At 34.9% G+C, this 21,303-nt stretch overlaps 1 protein-coding gene across 1 annotated transcript; it reads left to right on the forward strand.

The window, feature by feature from the left end:
• The first annotated feature begins 250 nt into the window (after positions 1 to 250).
• Positions 251 to 4,396, forward strand: LOC117909841 (probable cation transporter HKT7). The gene is made up of 3 exons (XM_034823887.1): positions 251 to 1,522; positions 3,160 to 3,390; positions 4,093 to 4,396. Exons 1-3 carry the CDS (start codon positions 297 to 299, stop codon positions 4,289 to 4,291), a joined length of 1,656 nt encoding a protein of 551 aa, XP_034679778.1. The 5' UTR covers positions 251 to 296; the 3' UTR covers positions 4,292 to 4,396.
• Positions 4,397 to 21,303: the final 16,907 nt, after the last annotated feature.

Raw genomic sequence — 21,303 nt, forward strand, 5'->3', positions numbered from 1 at the left:
TGGTCTGCAAGAAGGAAAGGGTTTGCAATCTGGGGTCACATGTGTTCTTGATTTCCACATGCAAGTTTCCAGAATAAAAAATTATGTGTCAATTTAGCTCAGCCAACCTTCTCAATGAGTGAAATTTCTTAGAAACTCGTCTTTATCATTACCACGCTACTTTATCTCATCTACGCATTTGTCCTACGAGATCACACACATCAAAGTATGTTCGTGGTGTGTGTGTGTGTGTATAGGCCCCAGGGTTAGGCCAACTTCATCGCAAGGGAATTAAGAGCTTTCCCGGCTAAATAAAGATGATGAACTCTGCTAGTTTCACCGGCAACAAACATCATCGTCTTTGCACTTGTTCATCTTTCAAACTGGAATGTCTAGGCCGATCAATCTGCTTTCTAGTCTCATCCTTTTACGGTTTCGTAATTCTCCGGTTCAACACTTTCTGGGTTCAGCTTTGTTATTTCCTGTGTCTTTCATTTCAGGGATTCTGGCTCCTCAAGGCTTTGAAGCCGAGGACTCCTTTGAGGCCTAGAAACTTGGATTTGTTCTTCACCTCTGTGTCGGCAGCTACTGTTTCTAGCATGTCCACGGTAGAAATGGAGGTTTTTTCCAACAACCAGCTTCTGATTTTGACTCTTCTAATGTTTGTAGGTGGAGAGATTTTCACTTCGATGGTAGAACTCCAGTTGTGGAGGTCTAAACTTAAGAAACCATTGATAGCAGAAAACCAAGTCAATTCGGTTAGTAACAATAGCAGTGCTCCTCCGGATCCTAGAAATCCTTTTGGTCAATTTGAGTTGCGCGTGGTAACGGTTCCTAGTATGAGTAATTCAACACTAGAAACTGATGAGGTTCAGAGCCAAATTGAGGGCCGAACTAAGTCATTGTCTAGTGAGTCTCTCAAATACCATTCCATCAAATTTTTAGGCTTTGTGGTGATGGGGTACCTTGTAGTAGTTCATGTCCTTGGAGTCGCACTAGTGTCTGGTTACATAGCCCTTGTGTCAAGTGCGAGAGATGTACTAAAGCAAAAGGGCCTCAAGCTCTTCACCTTTTCACTCTTCACCACAGTATCAACTCTTGCAAGTTGCGGTTTTGTCCCAACAAATGAAAACATGATAGTTTTCAGCAAGAACTCAGGCCTGCTTCTTATCATCATTCCTCAGGTCCTTCTCGGGAACACCTTGTTTCCCTCCTGCCTGCGTTTTTCCATAAGGACTCTGGGGAAGTTTAAGAAAGTGGAGTCCAATTACCTGTTGACCAACACAAGGGAGATTGGATTTCTGCACTTGCTTCCTAGTCTCCATTCTACTCTTTTGGTTCCTACTGTTCTGGGCTTCATTCTGATACAGTTCACGTTGTTTTGCTCCATGGAGTGGAATTCAGAAGGGTTGAATGGCCTGAATTCTTATCAGAAAATCATCGGTGCCCTCTTCGAGAGCGTGAATTCAAGGCATACCGGCGAAACAATTGTGGATATCTCAATTCTCTCACCTGCCATCTTGGTGTTATTCGTCGTAATGATGTGAGTCTCTTTCAACTCTTTTTTCTTTTTATCTTTCTTTATCCATGATCTCAGAAGCATAGCCTGAAATCAAACACCATAAGTGGCCACCCCCATGTGAATTAAAGGTAAGGTGCTAGGAAATATTGTTCAAATTTGCACATAGAAACCAAGTAAAACGCAAATATTCATCAAAATTGACCATCTTCATGTGGATTAAAGTTGATGATGGTAGGAAATATTATAGAGAAACCTAGCGATTTCTGGGGTTTTCTTCCTGTCCTCATCACATGATATTTAATTCAATCTTACATTCTAGATCATTGACCATTTTTAATACATTTGGCTACCCATCACATTTCTATGCATAAAACAGTAGAATATTTGGAATAAGACCCACTTAGAGGTCAATTGGGGTCTCTACTTTCAAGGGAGAATTATTTTAGAAACTCTCCAGAAATGTGATTGATATTTATTATGTACGAATATATTTTATTTCAACAACTCCATAGTTTATAGATATGTTTTGTGTTTCTTCTGCTTCAGAATACTTTTAAGTGTATAAGGTTTCGACTATTCTAACACGAGCTTGATCAATTGAAAATTTTTGCTACAGCCCTTTAGTTTGTTCAAATAAAAAGAGAGAAAAATTAAGCCATGCCCAACATGTGCCTTATCGTGGAATCAATTGTAACTATAAGTACTATGAATTATTATGATTCCTTGTGCCAAATTAAGAATAGCTCTAGATGTTAATGGTGGACAGACTTAAATTTTTCTAAAAGAAAGGAAGACCAATCATTCATGCATATAACCAGGTCAAGTCAAATGGAGTCAAAAACTAAGGTGGGAAAAGAAAAAACAAAAAGGCCAACAAGGTTTTATAGTTCCTATGTTTCATATGTTTTAATATTTTACTAATGGACGTTTTTAGGGCTTAAAAAAAAATAATAAATTGCATCGTGAGAAGTATTTATTGCATTAATATATGTTTTTTGCTTCATGAAACTTTATTATATGCATTTAAATAATCAAACCTTTGAGTCAAATATTTAAATTTTTTTTTATATGTATGCAAAATTCCATATATAGAAACCTTAAGAGGCATGTTTGACAATTGATTTTGACAATAATTTATGTTCTTCAAAACAAAAAATTATGAAAACAAGTTTGACAACCAAAAATTATTTTCTATTTTTTATTCTTAAGAACAAATAATATGGTCTTTTCAAATAATATCTTTTAGTTATTTTTATTGTTTTGACTTTTTTTTTTATTTTAAAAAATAATTATACAAATATGTACAATGATTAAAAATAAAATATTAGACATAAAAATTATTATTAAAACATATTTTAAAATATTAAAAATAAGTTAAAAATATTTTAGGTTTTTAAACAAACTTTTATTTTACAGAACATCATAAAACATTTTTTGAAAATAATTATCAAATTAACCCTTAGTTATTCTAAAATAACATTTTAAAAAAAAATCTATAGGGTACATTTGGCAATATGACATTAACTTGTAACTTTGACATCCCCAAATTACCTTATTCATAATAGCAATTTGTTGACCTTTGTAATATATATTTGATTTATTATGAATTTGGATAAGATTTAATTTGCACTGGAATTAATTAATGTTTTAATCCACAGGTACCTTCCTCCTTATACTTCTTTCCTACCCATAAAAGGTGATGAACAGTCTTCAGAAATATGCAATGGAGGGAGGAAGAGAAGAAGGGGAAAGATTGTGGAGAATATAATATTCTCACAACTATCGTACCTGGCCATCTTCATCATCCTTATCTGCATAACGGAGAGGAGAAAGATGAAAGATGATCCTCTCAACTTCACAGTGTTAAATATTGTGATAGAAGTAATCAGGTAAGGCTTTATTATTCCTTTCCTTTTTTCTTTTTCCGAGATTACTAGTTGGGTAGAGTATGTAATTTTTCATTTCTTGAACATTTATGCATGTAATGCATCTAATATTGTTTACATGGTACATGAAATCACATGATTATATTTATTAATATTTCACAAAAGTAGTGAAAAATGATGTGTGAGTATTAGAACTTATTAAAAAGCCAAATATATAGCCAAGGTGTTTCTTCATAAGCCTGAGGTTATCATGAGAGAGTGGCCTATATCTCTCCACTCCACTAATTTGTGGTTCATGTATCATCATCTTCATTATATCAATTCCAACAACATCAATCATTGCTTAAGGGTGCATAATCTATGGAAATCCATCTCTCAATGTCCAACTTTTGGATATGATTTCAATTTTCACCTAGCTGAGAGAGAACACATGCATTGATCTCGAACATATATCAGGACAAACAATGTTGGGAACCCCACCAAGGGAGCTTGCAAGACCAGTACTTGTCCTCTTTGAAGAGAATCCAATTCCTGGTGTTTAAGGTTTTTGGGTTTTATTCACTACGAAAGCCTTATTTATGATTATGACTCAAATATGTAAATCTTCCAGTTATCCACCACCTAAAAGACAAAGAAATTTCTCCTTGTTTGCCCTGCATTTGCATTTGAATCTATATATACTTACATGTTGCAAATGATTTGCAGTGCCTATGGAAATGTTGGGTTTACAGCAGGCTACAGTTGTGAACGGTTGTTGAAACCTGATAGTAGCTGCCAAAGTAAATGGTTTGGATTCTCGGGAAAATGGAGTGATGAGGGGAAAATAATTCTCATTTTTGTCATGTTTTTTGGAAGACTAAAGAAGTTTAATATGGATGGAGGTAGAGCATGGAAGCTCTTGTAAGTGGTAACCAAGAGGCAAAGTCTGAAGGCTATATTGATCTCATGTAGGATATGAAATGCAAATCCTTAGCTATCTACAATGCATAAAAAGTTGACAGTTGCTTAATTTTAATTGAGGAATTAATGAGTACTGATAGGGATGAAGAAAAGAGAGATTAATTGGACTAGGAGGTAAGCGCAATCTCCTTGTGTTCTTCAATAGGTAATTGAACTCCACTCTCTTCACAAATTTCCCCAAAATCCATTTTGAAACAATCTCCTTTTTTAGAAGAATCTGAGGCAAACAAAATTACGTACCAGGCCTAATAGATTCCTGAGACCATTATTTTTTCATTTGTTGGGTCATGATGACCAAAAATAGTGAACATGTTGAGACCTTTTCTATAGTATATAATGTATTGATCATGAAACAACGACTATAAAACACTGTGATAAAAAATTGCACAAACTAAACTGAACCGAAAAGAAATTAAAAGGAATAGAGGAACTCATCAAAGAAGCACAAGAGGATAGGTCTATATATGCTCATAATCAACCGACTATGGCTAAAGGCTAAAAGAGTGTGACCATAGGTTATTGTTGCAGAAAAAAAAGACTCTGACTAAGCGTGATCATAGATGGTGCTGATAAAGCCTATGATCATGAACAAAAGCAATCCCATGACCACAGGTCTATGGCTAGGGAGAACTAAGTTCCACAACTTAAAAGGTTGCGCTCATGCAGCTATAGGATTCTCTTGGCCACGACCAAAAGTGGCTCAACATGTAGACATTTGGTCATATAATAATGGATTTCTTTTGGCTCGTCCATAGTTGCATTTTGCTTTGCTCTATTTCCTCCTATGACTATGGTTTGTTCTTTTTTTTTTAAAAAAAAATTATTGTAAATTTAAAATTGAACTATTATGATGATTGATGGACTATGATTTATATATTAGACTACACTATTACACTAGACAATGATACAATGTGCAGACTTCATTCATTCATAAATCAAAGTTACTTTTGGTTTAGGAATACAAGTAGTAAAAATTCAATATCTATCTTTAATGATGCACCTATTATATAGTATTTGAATCAGGGAGGAAGGGATTTTGGGGAGAAGTTTCAGTTTTCATCTTTTGGTGAATCCTTTGGCGAGAAAAGAAATAAACAGAGAGAGGAGTTTTAGGCATTGGAAGGAGAGCACCATCTCCATCCTCAGAAGGGAGCAGAGTTTACCACCGACAGAGAGGACTTTGGGCATTTTTTTTAGGAGAGGCAAATAGGAGCCTAGGGAATTTTCTTACTTGTTTTTTTTTTTTTGGAGAAAAGCACTTCTAGGTATGTTTGCTAAACCACACATGTGTTGCAATCAATTTTCTTTGGGTTGTTGTACCATATTGTAACAGATTCATGTTCTTCCATTTTCACATTATTCTGATATGACTGGCAGTGGTAAAAGCTTCATCCTAATATTGAATGGGAAGGTTGGCTTGAGCAAGGAGAGTGAGACCTTTCTGAATAGTATCTCTATGATTTCTCTCTACAACCCCATTTTGTTCAAGGGTGTGAGGACATGAGAGTTGATGAATGACTCCAAAAATTGGAAATGGTGAAGAGAACGAAATTCTCCACCCCAATCTATTCTAAGACTTTTCAATTTGCAATTAAAATGAAGTACAGTTTGTGTTTTGAAATTATGAAAAGCTGAATACACTTTAGATTTAGCTTTAGGGAAGTAAAGTCATGTGAATCTGGAATATATGCATCTATAAAACTCACATAATAACGAAAACCATTGGATGAGAGGGTGGGGGCAGGCCCCAGACGTACATCTGAGTTAATAAGCATTAATGGAGTGTGATATGTAAAATAGGAAATTAGACAAGGTAACTTATGGCTTTTTCCCAATTGACAAGCTGTGCAAAATGAAAATTCTTATTTCTTGAAAATTTTCTTTTACATTAATCCAAAACAATTTTGACAATCTTATCAACTGGATGGCCAAGTCTTGGATGCCAAAGACCAATACTAGACATGCAGATTTGATTACAATGAACTAAATTTGAATTGGAACTGGAGCATAAGCTAGCTGTGTAAACTCTAGAGACAGAAGGACTTGAAAACTGAGTTGGTGAAGATGAAGCTGGAATGTGATGATAACCGGGTAGACTAGTGAAAAACTGGTTTAAAGGAAATGAGAGCTTGGGAAGATGAAATTGATGAAGCCCATCCTTAAGAATCCCTTGAGTACAACGGCTCATGTGACCACATCCTTTACAAAACAAAGAGAAGAATGAAACTCAAAATAAACATCATTATCCTTGGCAAATTGTGAAACATTGATGAGATTTTTGGTGATATTTGGAACATGTAAAAGATTTCTAAGAATGAAGGATTTAGAAGAGTAAGGACTTGAAAAAGATGAATGTCCAACATGTGAAATAACCAAACCTGTACCATCACCCACATGTAGCTTATTAGAGCTCGGATAATCAGTGTCAATGTTCAGATTGCTGAATTCATTGGTGACATGATTTGTACACCAGAATCTAGAAACCAAGCCCCATCATCTTGAGTATTTGGTGATACAAAAATAGCTTGCATTTTGCCTGCATTGCTAGAAGATCCTGATGTAGTAGCCCCAGTATGTGAGTGTGAATGGTAATCAGAGAAACCAATGAAGAATGGGTCAAAACAATGGTAACATTTGAGAAAAATGTGACCCATCTTCCCACAAAGTTGACACTGAGGCTTGGCACTGCTTCTGCCACCATATCCTTGACCTTTGGCTCCTTTACTGCCATGAAATTTGGTGCCCGAATGGCCATGAAATGACCCCAAGTTTTAAGATGAATTTCCTTGAGTAGGATAAGAGAATTTCTTTTGTGGATTTTGATAGGTGACATTAGCTGTTGGTATGACACTGGAGGCATGGATATTATATTGCTCAAGTTGTTTCTCATGTGCAAACAACAGGCCAATTACATCAGTTAGTTTGTAGGCATTCAAATTAGATGTAATTTGCACAGTGATGGATTCATAATCATGTCCTAACCCAGCAGTAATAGCAAGAATCTGATCCCTTATGGATAGAATATCATCGATTAAGGCAAATGAATCCATAATAGTCTTCATTTTATTCAAATAATCCCTCATAGCTAAACCACCCTTCTGTAAATTTTGCAATTCAGATCTAAATTGCATTAAATGTGTTCCATTTTGAGCAGCAAAATATTGAGTCAAGGCAGTCCAAATCTCATGAGAAGTAATGGATCCAACCAATTAGGGAAGAATACTTACAGAGATTGAGCCAAAAAGCCAGGAAACGATCAACATATCTTGACGTTGCCGTTATTCATAATCTGGGTTGAGGAGGACCTGAGATAAACCTTCAATAGGATTTAAATTCAAACAAAATTGAGGTGGAAAAGAAAAGTGCCTAAAGTATAACCATCAAGCCCTAGTCCATGAATTGTAGCATAGATCTGTTGCTTCTATAGGAGGAAGTTATCCTCATCAAGCTTCATTGCAATTGGTTGTGTGGCTGGATTCACAACTTGTATCATGGAAGATGATGAACCAGAGGGTCTTGATACAGTTATTTTACTAGACGATGACATTGGGGTGGAATCAATGGAAGAAGGGGTTTGTCATTGAAGATGAAATGACTCTAATACCATGATGAGAAAAAGGGTTGTAAAGAGAAAAATGGTTTTCTATTCTGTTTTCTAGGTTTTTACTACTCAGAACAGGGATATTTATACATCCCCAGTCACACTTTTTGTGAGTGTTGCTTATATCTAAAAAATATAAAACATGATTACATTGAGAGAAGGGACACGTCACCATCCTCAGTACATTGTCTCAGAAAAGAGATATTTATACATCCTTCAGTCACACTTTTTGTGAGTATTGCTTATATCTAAAAAATATAGAACATGATTACATTGAGAGAAGGGAAGCATCACCACCCTCAGTACATTGTCTTTTTAAAAATCCATTTTGGTCATTGTTTCTATGTTTTGATTCATGCATTTTCGTTTGTGCATGCTATGTTTCTTTTTTTCTTTTTTGGGTTTTGCTTTTTTCTGTGTTCCACTGTTTCTGGTGCTCGATTCATGGTAGATGGGAAAACCTTTAACATTAATGGGAGGAACTCTTGCTAGTTGATGAATATGTCGATTGACTTCATTTTTATATGTCGAGATCTTCATTCTGTTTAGGGTATTGGTTTATAGAGAGAATTTCTTGTTTATTCCGATCCTAGAGTAGTAACATGTAGAATAAAAAATACTCAGGGACAAGAAGAGATTGTTTTCTGGATGGATCTTATACAGAGGTAGTTGCAGCGAGTTATGGACAGAGAGTGAATATGGTCGAGGCACACATAACAGGGTGGCATACCAACCCCATGGATAGGACATGCAGGTATCCCAGCTTGGGTGAAATGGTTTAGTGTCCATGATATAGATATTGCTTTCAGTAATTTAGAGGATAATCTTGTCATGGAAAGGAAAGAAAGACTTCATGAATTCTTTTGAGCTTACTTTTGGGGTCTTGGAGTTTCAATCTTGGAAATTTGTTTGAAAAATAGGCAGACCCAAAATCGAAGAGATGGCAGAAAGCATCATCCGTAAGCTTGTTATTGTTATTGAGGCTTCATAATGCCTGTTTGATTCAGAGGAAATGGAAGCATTAGAGATGACAGTAGTGATGCGAATTCTACCACTATACAGGTCTTTCTCCATGCAAGTTAATCAACACAAGGAGATTGGCCACCTTCATGACTTGCATAATCTTGAACTTGGTTCCAACAGATTATGGGTAATGGAGAATTTGCAAATTTTAACAAGAGCCCCAATTAAAGAATCTCTGCAAGCTGACCGAAGCTCATGAAAGTATCAAACCACCTCAGGCCATAATTGATCTCTCATTATCCCTTGAAGATCAATCCCATAAGCAGGGTCCCTCAAAGGATGAGTCAGATAAGCCCGGAATCAACCTCTCTCTATCCTTGGCAGATTGATCCAATAGGCAGCATCAAGTTGAATGTAACTCAGATTCGGATTCTCTTATCCAAACCATCAACATAACACTAGAAGATAATTGAGGAAGCTCCAACTGCAAACCATGTTCAAGGTTTGATAGCCCACAAAATCAAGGTGCACTAAACCGATAGGATTGAAGTGGAAGGTTATAACAGACTAAAGCTTTTTTTTTGTGGATCTAAAAAGAGCAATAAAAATATACAACTTTTATCTCTATACATTTTGGGTTGACATTAAGAATTCTTTGGTTGTTAATGCTCCTTACATATAGATCTAGCAGATCCCAAACATAAGAATTTCAATTGTAGTAAGCTAGGATTATTAGGTATTGTCTCCATTGGGATCCAAGAATTTCAATTGTAGTAACCTAAGTGTTTAAAAATTAAAAATTTATTAATTATCTTATAAATAAAAAATAATATAAAATTAAATTAGTTTCTATTTATAATTATAATTAATTAAATTAATTTAAAGATAAAATTATAGATAAAGACCAAAATATTTTTTGAATCAATATCTAACTTAATATAAAATAGTATTTTTTTTAATATAAGATGCTAAACATAATTTATACTTTTATAAATATTATTTTTATTGATAAATAATATATCACAATAATTATAATTATTCTTATATATTAAATTTATGGCAAGACTCATTTTCTTAGTGAAAAACTAATTTTTATAAAATTGGAGTTGCCACTTATTTTTATTTAATTTTAAAAGGGAAAATAAAATAAGAAATAAAACCTTAAAAAAAATGACTCATTTTTTGGAAAAAACATATTTTTGAAAACCCGAATCTAAGTTCGGAGGTTAGATTACTTATCAAGAAAGTACCATAAAGGTAGAACCCCTCTAAGTCCAGAAAACAAGTTTCTACTAACTAAGTTGAGGTAAGCATGACAATTAATCAATGAATTAAGGATACCAGAGATAACAAAGAAATCAATTACATGAGAAGGGAAGATAAGCTTACCTTAATTGCAACCCAAAGCGCTTTCATGAACACATCAAGGTTAGTTTAACAAATATAGCATATGACATGCATTTTATCTCATTCAAGGAAAACAAACACTAATCAATCCATACAAAGCAGTATCATATATGAGGGTATTTCACACACAAAGTTTTGCCAATTTATATAATTAAAGAGATAAAAAGTGTAAAGGACATCGTACATGGATAGCATATATAACTTACAATGGGCTTGCATAAGACTAGAGAGGGGTTAAGACAATTGTGATAACAAATAACTATGATATCAAACCCTAATACATATTGTATATGTACAACTATAAATGAAATGACAAAAATCTAAAGAAATATCTACTATCACATAAGACATGCAGACAACTCATTGTTAAGGATAAACTATGTAAAAGATAGTCAAAATTAGTGACATAATCTAAGCAAGGAACAAAGGGGCATAACATTAGCATCCACAAAATAAATAAATAAATAAAAATAAATTCCTAAGTAAATATTTGAAAGTATTATTTTATAATGAAAAAAAATTATACAACATTCTCATTATGTCTATATCACAATACAAAAGTCAAAGTCAAGCCAAAATATGTCAAATAACTTAAAATTAAATAACAAAGTAAATACGGTGCAAAATTTCCAACAAATAATCAAAATAGAAGCTTTCACCAAAATAAATAAATAAATAATCCTCGAAAAATATCTAGAAAGGCAACTTAATTAAAAAAAAAAAAAAAAAAAATCTGTGAACCTCTCCTATATGTCTAGATCATCACTCAAGTGGTCAAACAATTTATTGAAACCTCATTTAATCATAGTTTACAAAAACATCCAAAAAGGTCTAAGACGTGATAGAATTCCAAGCATATATAAACGTATTTTTTCAACTAAGCCAAAAGTGTGATAAAATCACCCAAAAACTTACACATTATGTTTTAGAATGTCTAATTTACAAGAAAAAATAATGGTAAGATCAAAAGACACATAAATCAATTTTAACAAGCAAACAACCCCTCTATTCAAAATTTGATTAGTGTAGTAGATGCAGCAAAGGAAAAATATTTATCTCAATTGTGAAAACATATTCTCATATTTTATATATCTAAAGTAAACTTCAAGATTGTAGAATCCAGAAAAACTATCAAAATAATTTTACAAGGTCATCTAATAATTTAAAAACATAAGAACAATCTAGTTGTCTAGAATTGGGTGAAAATTGAACCTACCTAAAGATGACTTCATATCTCCCAATTGAAAAAAGCTTTTTGGTTCAAACAAAACTCTAAAATCAAGTTCAAGAAGTCTACAATACCATACAACCATAGGAAATTTTTTTGAAACACTCCAAATGGTTTAAATCAAATTTATATTTCAGAGATGTGGCAAACTGAACAAGCTGGTTGCAAGAAGTTTTTTTTTTTTTTTTAAAAATAAAATTATGTAAGGGTCTCACCAAATCTCCATTGATATTCACAAATCTAGCCTATGCATTCCCAATCTCACATGAGTACTGATAAATTCATCAAAGCTAAGAATTATCCCATTTATTTGGGACCACAAGTTTGGATTCATGTGTTATTCAAATGGCTTTGATGAATTTATCAATACTCATGCGAGATTTGGAAAGCATAGGCTAGATTTATTTGGGACCACAAGTCTGGATTCATGAGTTATTCAAAACCAGAATTTTTGAAAACAAAGAAGAGAATAAAAACCCATTTAAATCTATTGCATACATTTTAAGAAAAAAAAAAAGATTTTGACCCTAAGGACTCTAGAAGGAGTTTTTGAAAAAGATTTTTTAAGGGATCTTTTGAGAAAAGGTTTTCTTTTCAAAAAGGAAAAGATGTATTTTCAAATAAAAAATATAAAAATCAAAACAACAAGAAAACAAAAAAAAAAAAAAAAAAAAACAAAAACAAAAACAAAAAAACAAAGGAAAACAAAATCACAAAGTGAAATTTTTTTAGCAATCAACTAAACTAAAGTGGTGAGAGTAAAGGTCAATCTTCATTATTTATCCAATGACTCAAGATAAGTGAAAAGAACCCTAGAATAAAAAAAATTCTAAACTCAAATTCATAGCATGTGACATCAATGCTTGATTTACCAACATCATGAATAAAAACGAATTGTGATATTGAATAAATCCCAAATGATTAAAGATATGCAATTGTCAACTCTTCAAGAATTAACCAATTACCCTTCATTCATCAAAATATTAAAACATATCAAATTTCATATTGAATCATGAAAAAAGAAGAGATCAAACATCCATAATCAAGAAAACCAAGAAAGCTATAAAATTTCTCTTTCAAAAAATCACAACCATGCAATTATTACCCATCAAGAATCAACCAAAAACCCTTTCTTTGAAGATAAAAAACATGCGATTACCATCAATCAAGTACCAAACAAGAAAAATCATTCCTTTCAAAAGGATATCATTCATGCATTTACTATTTATCAAGAGTCATCCTAAAATCCTTCAATCATTATCATATTAAAAAAGGGTCTAAAATTTCTTTTGAATCAAAAACAAAAATGAACCATAAGAAAACAAAAAATAACATCCACAATCATCAAAAATCAAAACAAAGCAAAAAAAACTTGCCTTTCTTCTTGGAAAGAATGAAAAACTCCAATGATTAGCCCCTTAAGGAGTATAATCTCTTTCAAATGTGTGTTTTCCCTTTTTCTTCAATGGTGTCATGTAAGTATATATTAAGGGCAGCCCTTTAATGCATGTTGTGGTGGACTCTCCAATAGATTGTACCTCTTCTCCTCCTCCCCAAAAGTGGTTTGATATGCTAGCCTTCCCTTTATAGCCAACTTCTCATCATGCTCCCAATGCAGCCAAATTTTTCTTAAAAAATTCCCCTTTGTCGTGTCTAGCTTAACCTTCCTTCAAGATGCCATTTAAATCTTCTCCTTTAAGGTATGCTTCCTATTCTCTTTGGCAAGTCCATAGGCAGCCACCTCATCTTTCCTAGTTCATGATGGTAGGTCAATGGTCTTCCTTCTTAAAACAAATGCAATTTTTTCTAAGGATGGAGAGGTACACCATAGGAAGAGTCTTACAAAAATCAAAAGAGTCCAATAAGTCTTCCAATTTTTCCAAAATAAAGTCATGCAACATGCCATGCAAGGTGGCATGAATTAAACATCCCCATGCATGTGATCATGCAATATGCAATGAACCATATAATCTCATACACATGCCATGTAATATACCATGAACCAAAAAAAAACCCATGCATATGACACAAAATATTACCTTAAAGTGCAACTAAAGAAATCTTAAAAAGAAACTATATGAACTAAGCTAAAGTGGACTTAAGTGGACTAAAGTAAAAATTACCTAAAATGAAACTAAGTGAGTGAGTGAGCTAAAGTGAGTTAAAGTGAAAGTTACCTAAAATGTAACTAAGTGAGATAAAGTGAGCTTAAGTGAAAAATTACCTAAAATGCAACTAAGTGAGCTAAAGTGAACTAAAGTGAAAGTTACCTAAAATGCAACTAAGTGAGTTAAAGTAAGCTAAAGTGAGCTAAAGTGAACTTAAGTGAAAATTATCTAAAATGCAACAAAGTGAGCTAAAGTGAGCTAAAGTGAGTTAAAGTGAAAGTTACCTAAAATGCAACTGAGTGAGCACAATAAAAAATTACCTAAAATGTAACTAAGTGAGCTAAAGTGAACTAAAGTGAAAGTTACCTAAAATGCAACTAAATTAGCTAAAGTGAACTTAAGTAAAAATTACCTAAAATGCAACTAAGTGAGCTAAAGTGAAAGTTACCTAAAATGCAACTACGTGAGTTAAAAAGAAACTAGGTGAACTTACCTAAAAGGTGTCTAAGCAAGCTAAAGTGAGCTGAAAGTGCCTGAATGAGCAATTACAAAATGCACCTAGAAATGAGATAAGCTAAAAGACACTTGGATGAGCTAAAAGTGAACCTAAAATCCATTAAACTTCTAATGCTCCTAAATGAACCATCCTAAAATGCACCTAAGTGAAGAATCCTAAACTAAACTCGAGGGGATTTCGAGCTCAAGGTGAGGGTCTATATAAATCTCTCAACAAATGATCCTCAAAAGTGGCTTAGAAAAAGTAAACCATAGATGTAACAATGGGCCACCAAGGGATGACTATAAAGCAAAAGAAAAATACCAGAAAGCAACTAGTATTGCATGTTCCAAGATGACAAAATGGAAGGTCTACAAGTATGCTCCTCTTCAATAGAGATCACGAGTGTAAAGAGTACGAGTGGAAACACAAGTAATGAATGAAACGAAGTAAACTATATCGAAAAACAAAGAAGGATTAGAAATTTTGTCCTAGCACATGACACAATATGCTCCAAGATAGACCTAACAAAAGGGAACAAGTACTTTAGATTATGAGGATACAGGAAACTCATGCGATTAAATATAAAAAATAATGAATACAATGAAATGATGAGAACAAGGAGTGGAAAATTATCATCTTTCAACACTAAGAATGTGAAAAATAGTGGCTTTAAACTCCAAAATTGAAAATAAGATGGATGTGAAAGCCAAAACTAAGAACAAATGGTCATGAATGTAAAACTGAATATATATATATATATATATATATATATATATATATATGGTTGTGAATGCCAAAACTATGACTTTGAATGCTTAAACTATGACTTTAAACGCCTAAACTAAGAAAATGACTCTAAATGCCAAACTATGACCCTGAAAACTAACACCACAACTTTGAACACCTAAACCATGAATTGAATGCAAAACTATGGCTCTAAATGCCTAAACTAAATAAATAAATAAATAAATAAATAAAGGCTTTGAACACCTAAATTGAAAAATGTGGCTATGAACACCAAAACTACCTGAACACCTAACACCATGACTCTAAATGCCTAAAACTGCGGCTCTGAATGCCTAAACTAACAAAGCTGGCTCAAAATGCCTAAACTATGAAAGGGGCTCTAAATGCCAAAACTAAGCAAACGACTCTGAATACCAAAACTAAGAAAATGATTATGAACTTCACAACTAAAAAAATTGAACACTAAAACTAGGAAAACAAATGGATTTGAATGCTAAAAGATCACATAGCACCAAATGATGAAGACCAACTAAATGTGATTGGTTGTGAATGTGTGATCTACGCTGAAAACGAGACTAAATGTGACCAATCGTGAAGGTATTGTCCCAAACTCAACCTCAACTCACATGAAAATGATCGATTGATATAAGTGCGATCCCAAAATCAAACTCAATTGACACAAAAATGACCAATCGATATAGTTGTGGTCCCAAACTCAAACTCAATTTGATACGAAAATAATGGATCGATATAAGTGTTGTTGCACACTTAAACTCAAACTGATACAGAAATGGTCGATTGATGTAGGTGTTGTCCCAAACTCAAACTCAAATTGACATGGAAATGACCAATTAATATAGGTGTGGTCTCAAAACTGATATGAAGATGATCAATCGATAGGGACTCTTCTGATCATGACTCCAATCCCGTGGATGAGAGAGTTTCACCTGTTACAGGGGATGTTGAGACTATTGATTTTGTCATAGAGGATCAACCTAGAGAGTTGAAGATTGGTTCATCCCTATCTACAGATGAGAGAGATAGACTTATTCATTTACTCAGGTCATACTTGGATGTCTTTGCATGGTCTTATGAGGACATGCCTGTTCTTGATCCCTCTATAGTTCAGCACCACTTACCTATCCTACCACATGCCAGACCGGTTATGCAGAAATTGAGACGATTACATCCACGTTGGAGTCTGCAAATGAAAGAGGAGATTCATAAACAACTCAGTGTTGGATTCATATAAGTGGTTGAGTATCCAGAGTGGTTGGCTAATGTTGTCCCAATACCCAAAAAAGATGGCAAAGATAGAGTTTGTGTGGACTTCAAAGATCTTAATAAAGTCAGCCTTAAAGACGACTTCCCTCTTCTACATATTGATTTGTTAGTTGATAGCACTGCAAGCCATTCGATGTTGTCTTTCATGGATGGGTTTTCAGGGTATAATTAGATTTTGATGGCTCCAGAGAACATGGAGAAGACAACCTTTATCACTGAGTGGGGTACCTACTGTTACAAGGTTATGTCATTTGGGTTGAAGAACGCAGGAGCCACTTATCAGAGGGTCGCTACTACTTTGTTTCATGACATGATGCATAGGGACATTAAATTTTACATGGATGATATGATTGTGAAATCCCAAGGCAGAGTAGATCACCTAGAGGCTTTAAAGAGATTCTTTGAGAGGATCCGGAAGTTTAGATTGAGGTTGAATCCCAAGAAGTGCACCTTTGAAGTGACTTCTGGGAAGTTATTGGGACATATGGTCAGTGAGCGGGGCATAGAGGTTGACCCAGATAAAATCAAAGCCATACTTGACATGCCTGCACCAAAGACTGAGAAAGAGATTAGAGGTTTTTTGGGCAGATTACAGTACATTAGTCATTTCATAGCCAAATTGATAGACATATGTGAGCCCATCTTTCGTCTTTTAAGGAAGAACCAACCAACAGTTTGGAATGATGATTGTTAGCTTGCATTTGAGAAGATCAAGGGGTATTTGCTTTCTCCTCCTGTTTTAGTGCCTCATACGCCAAGACGTCCGCTTCTTCTATATTTGTCAGTTTCAGACATGGCCTTGGGATGTATGTTAGCTCAGATTGATGACTCAGGGAAGGAACGAGCTATTTACTATCTGAGTAAGAAGATTGATTACTACTCAAAAAGAGCATATTTTAGATAATAATTCTCATGAGTTTCATGTCTTTTGAGTAGTAATTATGCCTAAAACACTCAATTAACATGTTGTTGCCCTTGCAAGAGTTACTAACAAGTTTTATGGAGTTTTGGAGTCATTTCAAGGTATGTTTTTGATAAATTTGTGACAAAATAGATGAATCAAATTGAAGAAAACAAATAAAGTTGATGATGATCCAAATGCATAATGAAAGAAGCAATGAAATGCACTTGGATCAAGCTTTGGAGCTTAATTGAAGGTGATGGAGATGGATTAAACATGAAGAAATGAGAAAAGTTGTAAAGAGGAGCCGGAATAGCATAATTGTCGGTTTCGCATGACCATGCGAAATTTTCGCACAGTCATGCGAAATGAGACAGAAAGGAGGTGGCTGCAGCATAAAGGGAAATTTTGAGGAAGTGATTTCGCATGACCATGCGAAATTTTCGCACAGTCATGCGAAACGCTCCAGAAGAACGAAATTAAAGCTTTTGGATTCTCCACTTCGTACCATCATGCGAGATTGCTAGGGCTCGTGCGAAAATGCATTCTCTCCAGATTCCTTGATGAAGAAGCATCTAGAAGACCTCTAAAATGTTGCCAAGTGTCCTTTTTACCTTGGCCTATAAATAGAAACGAGATGGACTCATTTAAGAACTTTTGACTTTTGATACATTTTCTAATTGTAGTAATTTTCATTCTTCTTCTCTCCATATAATTCTCCATTTTCCTTCAGTTTCTCTTATTTTCTCGGTAGCCAAACATGTCTTGTGAGATCAAATCTCCAAGCATGAGTGGCTAAATCTCGTTTTTCTCGGAGGAGGGAGGATCTAGAGGCAAGATCTATGGTGAATTAGAGAATTGAGCCCGAATTGTAAAGGTAATTAGATCCAATTGATTGATTAATTGAAATTTGGGGATTTTTCTCTTCAAATTGTCTTGAATGATTACTACAATGCAAGCTAGGTAGATTCATCAAATTCTTAATGCTAGATTTGATGAAATTGAATAGTTGCATTGTGTGAATCATTGGAAGATAGTTTAAGATGAATTGAATTTATGATTCAAATTGATCTCTTGGATTAGATTACCTAATTTTAAGAGAAATTAGATCTAGATCTAAAGCTAAATCAAAAATCGGTTTAGATGAAAATTTAGGTTTTCAATCTAACTTGATGAAAATTAGATCTCAACACCTATTCACCATGGAAATTGCTCTCTAGAAAATCCTAACTCCGAGAATCTCACATCTTATAAATTTTCTTCTCTTTTACACTTCATTTTCAATTCAATTTGAGTACATTGCTATCTTGAGAATTTATCATGCAATTTCAAATCAATTTCACTTTATCACAATCATTTCTTATCATTTCATTCAAGCCTTAATTACCAAGAATAATCCATCCTTGTGGACGATACCTAAAAACCACTATGCTACAGTAGTTTGTACTAAAACCACTTTTTGATCGGGTACAAATTGCTATAGAAGAGTGAATTAGGTTATAAATTTTGTTTTGATCCAACAAACGACAAAATCCGAGCGATCAAAGATGCTAGAGTATGAAGTGAAATATGTTATGATTGAGCGCCTATGCCTAGCACTAGTTTGGGCTACCAAGAGATTAAGGCATTACATGACAGAGTACTCAATGCATTTGATATCCCGCCTAGATACTTATTTGATAGACCTGCATTGACTGGTAGACTGATGAGATGGCTCGTACTTTTGACAGAGTTTGATATCCAGTATGTTTCTCAAAAGTCTATTAAGGGAAGTATTGTCGTCGATCACCTAGCCTCACTACCGACATCTGAGGATAGACCAGTTGATGATGATTTTCCAGATGAGGAGTTTGTTGCTATGACCAGCTTATCAGGATGGTGCATGTACTTCGATGGTGCAGCCAATCAGTCAGGGTATGGGATAGGTGTTCTGTTGGTATCCCCTCAAGGTGATCATATTTCGAGGTCCGTTCGTTTGACATTCTCTGATCAACATCCTGCCACGAATAACATAGTTGAGTATGAGGCTTGTATCCTTGGTTTAGAGACTGCATTGGAGCTTGACATTAGACAGATGGAGGTATTTGGTGACTCCAATCCGGTACTCAGACAGATTCAGGGGGATTGAAAGACTAGAGATGTGAAGCTTAGGTCGTATCACGCCTATTTGGAGTTGCTGGTTGCGAGATTTGATGATTTAAGATATGTTCATCTACCTAGAGCGCAGAATCGGTTTGCCGACGCCTTAGCTACCCTAGCTTCTTCTGTGGACATTCCGATTGATGTAAATATACGTCCATTGCTGATTAAGTTGAGGTCTGCACCCGCCTATTGTTGTTTGATTGGAGAAACAGAGGTCCAGGATGACCTACCATGATATCATGACATTTATCAGTTTCTTAGATCGGGCACATACCCTGAGGTAGCCACTGCCAAGGATAGGAGAGCACTGAGGAATTTGGCCACTAGATTTGTGATTTGTGATTTGTGGAGATACCTTATATAGGCGATCAGCTGGTGGTATGCTTCTATTATGTTTAAATCGAGCCTCTGCAGATCGAGTGATGAGAGAGGTTCATGTAGGAGTTTGTAGTCCGCATATGGGAGGACATATGTTGGCCAGTAAGATTATGAGGACGGGTTATTTCTGGTTGACTATGGAGACAGATTGTTTTCATTTTGTTCAGAAATGCCCAGGGTGTCAGATTCATGGTGATCTCATTCATGCACCACCATCAGAGTTACACGCTTTGACCTCGCCATGGCCATTTTCAGTAGGGGGTATTGATATCATTGGGAAGGTTTCACCAAAATCTTCCAGTGGTCATGAGTTCATCCTAGTTGCCATAGATTATTTCACTAAGTGGGTGGAAGCCGCATCATATGCGAGGTTGACATCTACTAGGGTTGCTAGTTTCATCAGGTCACACATCATTTGTCGTTATGGGGTTCCCCATGAGTTGATTTCAGATAGAGGGGTGCACTTCTGAGCTGAGGTAGATACTTTGTTGCAGAAGTATGGCATCCGACATCATAGATCTTCAGCATATAGGCCACAGACCAACAAGGCAGTAGAGGCTGCGAATAAGAATATTAAGAGGATTTTGAGGAAGATGGTTGAAACTTCTCGAGATTGGTAAGAGAAACTCTCTTTTGCATTGTGGGCATACCGTACCTCTTTTCGCATCTCTATAGGAGCTACACCTTACTCTCTAGTGTATGGTATGGAGGCTGTTTTGCCAGTTGAGACAGAGATGGGTTCTTTGAGAGTAGCCCTTGAGCAGCAGATTTCTAAGACAGAGTGGGTTCGGGCTCGATTTGACCAGCTTAACCTTTTAGATGAGAAGAGATTGAGAGCAACCGATCATATTCAAGCCTATCAGAGGAAGATGGCTCGTGCCTTCAGGAAACAGGTTAAGCCTAGACCACTACAAAATGAGGATTTAGTTTTGAGGATTCTCAGAGGTTTGATTGGAGACCTTAAAGGAAAGTTCAGATCTAGTTGGAGTGGGCCTTATGTTATTCGAGAGTTGACTCCAGAAGGGGCTGCATGGTTGATTGACTTAGATGGAAACCAATTTTCAGAGCCTACCAATGTAGATCAGCTGAAGAAGTATTATGTTTGAGATTATGGTCGCATGATGGGTGGCCATCATTTCGATCAGCCTTACACCTTATCACCTTTATTAATATATTAAACTGTTGCTAGCCCATCGAGCCTCACGTGGTATGTTATAGCCTTATTTTTTTCTTATAACCTTGATTACCATTTCTATACCCGGGTTGGGACCCTTTGATGTATATGATGCTTTGCTAGGAAAGTTTCATGAGCTTTAGACTTACAGGCCTATCTTCTCATTCTTGTTACCATCCCTTTATCTCCCCATTTGTTTTATTTTACTATCATCACCTTGCGTTTATCATTATTTGCTTCATCTTATCTCTTCTATTTCTTGGGTTGATGATTCTTCAAATGTTGGTGCAAAAGAGGGTAGTCATATCACTTCATCCATCCCATCATTTAGCATTGATTCGAAGATTTTAGTTTGAGAGGTTGTCTCATGGGTTGGGGTTCATGTATTCATCAGTGATCTGAGAGAGTTTGTTCATTCCTTGTATCTTTCCCATTGGAGTTCGATTTATTGATGATCAGAGCATGCGCATCCAAAGAAAAATCAATAAAAGAAAAAAAAGAGCAAAAAAAAAAAAAAAAAAGGC

The sequence above is a fragment of the Vitis riparia genome, unplaced genomic scaffold, assembly GCF_004353265.1.
Source record: "Vitis riparia cultivar Riparia Gloire de Montpellier isolate 1030 unplaced genomic scaffold, EGFV_Vit.rip_1.0 scaffold418_pilon_pilon, whole genome shotgun sequence".
NCBI lineage: Eukaryota > Viridiplantae > Streptophyta > Magnoliopsida > Vitales > Vitaceae > Vitis > Vitis riparia.

Bases quoted from the DNA above. Each gene is read 5' to 3' on its own strand.
- LOC117909841 (XM_034823887.1), top strand. From the start codon at position 297: ATGATGAACTCTGCTAGTTTCACCGGCAACAAACATCATCGTCTTTGC. The intron at 1,523-3,159 runs GTGAGTCTCTTT...TTTAATCCACAG, and splicing joins GTGTTATTCGTCGTAATGAT to GTACCTTCCTCCTTATACTT. The intron at 3,391-4,092 runs GTAAGGCTTTAT...AATGATTTGCAG, and splicing joins ATTGTGATAGAAGTAATCAG to TGCCTATGGAAATGTTGGGT.